Source organism: Rhagoletis pomonella, unplaced genomic scaffold, assembly GCF_013731165.1.
Source record: "Rhagoletis pomonella isolate Grant_MI unplaced genomic scaffold, Rhpom_1.0 Rhpom_scaffold_00013, whole genome shotgun sequence".
Lineage (NCBI taxonomy): Eukaryota > Metazoa > Arthropoda > Insecta > Diptera > Tephritidae > Rhagoletis > Rhagoletis pomonella.
Genome location: NW_023458567.1, coordinates 20,222,398 through 20,228,268, shown reverse-complemented (window position 1 = coordinate 20,228,268; position 5,871 = coordinate 20,222,398). Strand labels below are relative to the sequence as shown.

Genomic DNA, 5,871 nt, shown 5'->3' with positions numbered 1-5,871 from the left:
ATAATTTTTGCGCAAAGCCTGAAATTTGGGTTTATATGCTGTTTGTTCAGTAATCAGCTATATTTTCATAAAAAATAATATAAATTAAGTAAACTAAAGAAGAATAGCCAAAGCTTGTTCAAAAGTCGCGTCCCAGTTTTTATTTGGTTCACTGTATGTATAAAAGTTCGACTTTGCCGGAACATAGACTTTTTTGCTTGTTAAAATAAATTTTGTACTTTAAAATTAAATTGCTTGAGGTAGTAGGGATATGTGTTATGATATCGAGTATAAAAAAAAATTATATACGCACTGAACGAATCTTCCCAGTTCTCTGAAAGTTATTGTTTCCCCTTAATCGGTCCGTAAGAGGAGCATAAGCAATTTAAGTAAGGGGGGACGAAGACCCATGTTCCTATGCCACACTCTCTAGTTGAGTGTTAAACGATGACTTATCTTGGGGACCTGCGGACTTCCAGAAAATTGGGGGGTCTAGTTGCTGGTCTAGTGGCTATGGCTACCAGTATCCTAATTTGTATTCAGCCTCATGGCCTAAAATTTCCCCTCGACTAGTGTGTTAAAAGAGAAAAAACTTGGCAGCACTGCATAGTTTTCGACGATTTTAGTCGTTTACTTATTTCAGCACGCAGTCGGCAATGCCAACGATGTCGAGTCGCACAATTTAACCTAATTTGTGACTTAAGGCCTCGCCTTTGCCGCAAACAAAACGGCTCAATTTGATTGGTCAAAAACTAGCTGGTTTGAATTCGTTCCATACATTTTTATTGTTGAGAGTTGGGCGAATTTTATCAGTTGCGGCAATGCGTGCGTGGCCAATGTGGCGTCTTCTATTCAAAATCACAGATTTAACTTGGACGTCAGTCAAAAGCAAAATTGTGACGCAGAAAACAATTTCTATCTGGCGAGGCCTTTACGCAATGAGTCTGATTATTAATAGTGATTAGTCTTAGTATACAGAAAAGCGCAGACAACATCCGAATTTACTTTTTTGACATGAACATTTCGAAGTAATTGGCAAATTTGCTCTAATGTGTATATCAATTTATGAAAACAAATCAAATCTGCATAAGCGGGAAATAAAAAATTCTGCTAATAGACTCAGTAGCCGACAGTCAGTAACCAGTAGCCTACGTACTGCGAATTTTAGTATATCGTCGATGTTTTTGCAAAACCGCCAGTTGCAAAACCGCCTAAATCGCCGTTGTGGCAAAAATGAGATGCGGTAACCCTGAACTCCAGGCATCGAGATTTATGCATAAAAATTGTTAAATCGTTATTAAAATAACAGATTTGTAAAATAATAGCTAGAGAAAATACCGCCTATCCAGGCAATGCCTTCAAAGAACAAACCGTTTTTTTCGCTCTCATGTAAAATTTTAGTGCCGTAAGATACACGGTTTTGCAATTGAGCGATGGGGCGGTTTTGCAAAAACATCGACGATATGGTTGCTCATCGGCCTATCAGTCGCCATACACAATATTTATTGCTGAGTTAATGATAGAGAATATGTATTTATCAGCCGGTTTACCTATTTTAAAGGCAACACTTCACAACTCACCCACACCAATGCACGCTTTTAACATTCCTTATCATCTGTCGCGACTCGGTTGCAACAACTGGTTTTCTACCCGCTTTCGAGGGTATTTTCAATATAAATTTAATAATTTGTTTCACAGTTAGTTTATTTATTAGTTTATTTCATACAAAGTTTATTACAAAAGCATTATAGTTTCTGTTTATAGATTAACATGAGTATAAAATACTAAAAATACTTCACAGCGAAGTTAAAACATAAACAAAAAATATATGTACTGTGATTTATTGAAAGAAAAAAAATTACTTCACCTCAAAAAAAAAAAAAATACTTCTGATATGTTTTAAAAACTTAAATAGCTAACTTTAGATATCGTTTAAATGATTTTAAAACTATGGACATTCTTTGCTTTGCAGTTTTTTCAATAACGAATATAAAAATACCTCAATTAGTAAATACTTTTGTTTTAAATGGAACGTACTTAAAAATAGGCGTCAATTCTGAAATGCGTTTTTATCAACTAATACATAAATTAATATCTGCTTTAGATTTAGCTCTAAAACGATTAAAAAGAAATACACTGAAAAATAACTTACTTTTTTTCTAATATAATTTAAATAATTCACGCTTCTTTAAACGCGCTATCAAAATAGCGTTTGTATGTCAAATTTGGCTTCATTTAAATTGCTTACATTTACTATCTACTAAAAGAAAAGGGCTCCCAATAAGGATAATATGTTTTTAAACTGTCATGATAAATATATTAAAATATTAGGTGTGGTCCACAAGCTATTCATAGTCTAGTTACACATACAGCTGCGTTCCACCAATAAATTTACCAGTAAAGAGAGAGAAAAACACTGCTGTCAAAATGACAGAAACTAATACAAGCTTTAATGGAAAAATTTTTGTGTGAAGAAAAGTGTTTGTCTAATTTTTATGTAAGGAGCGTAATTTGCGTTTCTTTGCTTTACTCTCGCAGCTTTTCTTCGAGTAGCAAGTGCAACAATCCTATTATTAGTTAGCAATTGTGATTTTGGAGAGTTTTATGTATAAATGATACCGACACGTTTCAAACAGGTTTTAACTATTATGATAAGCGAGCAACTTTGGAGACAAAAAACGCTGCCGTCCATCTCGAAGCACCCTTCTTGTACTATGTATAATATTTTTAAGGTATCAAATAAGTTCGGTTGCAATAAATTATACACTTTTCTATGTCGAAATTTGTGTATACACAAACCTCTATAGGCACTTTGGTGCTCAACACATTGAAAACTTACAGCTAGAAAAATAGAGTAGTATAACTGATTATTGTTCAGTTGTTCATGTGCGTCTAAGTATAGAATGTTCGATACAGCAGCATTCTAATTAAATACCATGATAGTAAACATGCTATGAAATTTCGCTTATCCACTAAAAGATGGTTAGTTGTAATAAATATACGCAATAGATGCATATAAAATTGAATTAATTGAATTCCTGGCGGGGAAAATAGGCCGGCATGAGTACATGTATCAACACACCAGTCATCATTAGCGAAAAGTAAAGTATAACAGCGATCCACCAGAGTATTTTTTCCCATCGGCGGACCTCCAAATTTCTTAGCACACCTATACCCACTAGCAGGCCTGCCACGGCACCGGACAAATGTGCTATGTAACCGATTTGATCGTGCTGATCTGTCAAATGACGATAAACTGAAGTACCCAAATCCGTAAAGCAAAATATGAGAAATACAAATAACTGCACAATGGCGTATTCCATTTCCTTGTAGTTCTGTGTTTGGCAAGTAATAAAGCAATATAAAAAAATAATACAATTCTCGCCGTAGCTCAATTTCTGCTATCTTACCAAAATGATGGTGGCAATGTGCGCCGTAATCAAAGCATAAACACCACCAGAAGCACCAGCTAAGAAAATCCTTGGACTTGTTAAAGAGGTGCCCATCGAACCAGCCAGTACGCCAGCCAAATAAATTAAGGCCACACGCCACCAGTGATGGACGAGCTCCAAAGCGACACCCAAGAATATTTGTATAACCAGATTCATGAAGAGATGCATTAAACCGACATGCACGAACATGTAAGTGACAAAACGCCAAGCCTCGTAACGTTTGTAGGGATTGTAGATGAATATTGTCGCGGCAGGACCATTAGTATTCTCACCAATGTTGGCAGTGTTGTTGGGATCATCTCTGATTGAAAAAATAGGAATATAAAGATTAATTTGCACTCAAGTCTACTCTTGTCAGCTGCAATTAAACTCACTGAAAATGTATAACATCTACCAAGAAGAACAAAATTTCGATTATAGAGAACATAACCATAGTTAGTGGGGGTGGGCAAACGGACATTTGCTTTTCGTAGACACCATCTGTATGATAGAAGTGAAAAAAAACACAATAAGTAATTCCGAATAATTTAATATTTGTAGCTCATCCTTAGCCTACCCAATTGATCGCCTTCGATTGCTTTTGGCGGCGGCACAACCAACCGACAATACTTGGTCAATATATTTCTTATCATCCATTTATGCGTTTGAGACATCCGATAGAATTCTTCAAAATCCAAACGACCATCATTGTCATCATCTGATTTTTGTAAAATTTGCGCAGCAATATAATCAGGAATATCACTGCAGAGACCAGCATTGATAAGACCTTTGAGTTCGTGTATGCCAATGTAGCCATCGCCATCGGCGTCATGCTGGAAATGAATGGAGAAAAAATGTTTAATGAATAATAGTGTATCATGAAGCAATAAATATACATACATCTTATGTAAAAGTATGGATGCAAACTTACACTATCCAAAAATCTACCACCATTTAGGAGCATTCAGGCCAAACTTATATTTGACGAAGAATGGACCAAAGAGAACGGCTTAGGAGTAAACACAAGCAAAATAAACACCCGGTTGGAATGTAAAACAAAGCGCGCAATAATATGCCCTACAGGTTTATTGATTGCTCTCGTATGACTCCTCCAACTTAAATGCCAGCAAGCGCGTAGCCACTTTTGCTTGTATCTAAGGCGCTTCTACTGTCTGAAAGGTGGGATATGCCAACTTGTCCATATCCACACACTGGACAAATATCAGCAATTTCAGGATTCCGCCTAATACTGTAGGAGTTAAGCCAACTGCAATAACCAAGTTGAGTTATGTCAAAGTAACTCTTGTTTTTTTTTTTATGCGGCGAAACCGGGTCTAAACGGCCTCCACAGACAAGGTTATGCCTCGCAGTGGTAACTGCGATAGCCTCACGGAAACTATTGTTCTTGCCGTCCAACTATAGCTCTCGGCTCAACGGGCTTCGTAGATGCTAGTGTCCGAATGACTAAATTGTTCCTAACATGCTGTGACAGTGTAGCTCTATAAGACTGACGTTATCTTACCATGGTATGCAGGTTTTACTCTTAGCAGATTGACTGGGGGAGACCCGGTCTAGGACCGTCACATCAGCACATACCCTAGACAATTGGACATCTGCGAACAGGAGTAATCACAAGACAACATCCTACGTTTACTCGAGAAAGTCGGGTGCCTTTAATTAGCTGGATTTTGTCATATGCAACTTTTTAGCTGACTGTCGCAGATCTATAAACAGGATGGGAAAGCATAGTTATATACCATGCCCTCCGTTTGAGCTGACACATTTTTTACCACTTGACAAGCCGATCTAAACAAATCTATTTAAACAGCTCGAAAATAGCAACAATCGGCCTCATTGCGAGAGTCGTGTCGAATGCAAGTCGTTTTTCTACAGTCGAATCGTATCGAAAATTTCACGTCATTGCCACTCGACTAGTGTATTAAAACGGAAAAACTTGGCAGCACTGTATAGTTTTTTACGATTTTCGTCGTTTACTTATTTAAGCACGACAACAGGCAATGCCAATGTTGTCGAGTCGTACAATTTGGCCTAATTTACGGCTTACGCAATGAGGCTGAATATTGTTAAAAATGCAAGGAATTCAGTAGCTGTCATAGTCAAGTTAATTGCTTATCAATCGCAACAATTCTAAACTTGTCATTGGTAATGTGGAAGGAAAAAAAGGATATATATTCTCAAGCCAGAGAAAAAACTGTGCTACTTAGATGACTTTTACAGGCCAATCACTTTCCTCAGACCTAAGGTCAAGACTCTCGAATAACTACATCTCGCTCCACCTAGAAGACACCAGCCTCGTGAAGTCTACCAAATCGGATTACAAATACAGGGTTTTCAAATATCTCGACTCCTGCGCCACCTATCGGATTAATTCATCTTTCGTATTGCATTGTCATCTAGTTCTGAGCCAACTGTGAAGTTTAAAGTCTCTAGGTCATCCGGA

The 5,871-nt window shown here is 37.1% G+C and overlaps 2 protein-coding genes across 5 annotated transcripts in view; one reads left to right on the top strand and one right to left on the bottom strand.

Annotated features, from left to right (window-relative positions):
• LOC118748942 (nuclear cap-binding protein subunit 1) overlaps positions 1-5,871 on the top strand; it is a 116,986-nt gene that overhangs the window by 53,197 nt on the left and 57,918 nt on the right. The gene's annotated exons all lie outside the window — the stretch shown is intronic.
• Positions 1,945-5,871, bottom strand: part of LOC118748946 (protein rhomboid-like) — a 74,268-nt gene continuing 70,341 nt past the window's right edge. For 3 of the 4 annotated variants that reach the window (XM_036483705.1, XM_036483706.1, XM_036483707.1), the window contains exons 3-6: positions 3,988-4,243; positions 3,806-3,911; positions 3,390-3,732; positions 3,006-3,314 (exon numbers count right to left, since the gene is read on the bottom strand). In XM_036483705.1, coding sequence (XP_036339598.1) covers positions 3,006-3,314; positions 3,390-3,732; positions 3,806-3,911; positions 3,988-4,243 — 1,014 coding nt within the window. Of the gene's footprint in view, positions 3,315-3,389; positions 3,733-3,805; positions 3,912-3,987; positions 4,244-5,871 lie in introns of all 4 variants that reach the window. The other variant, XM_036483704.1, reaches the window with a different exon arrangement.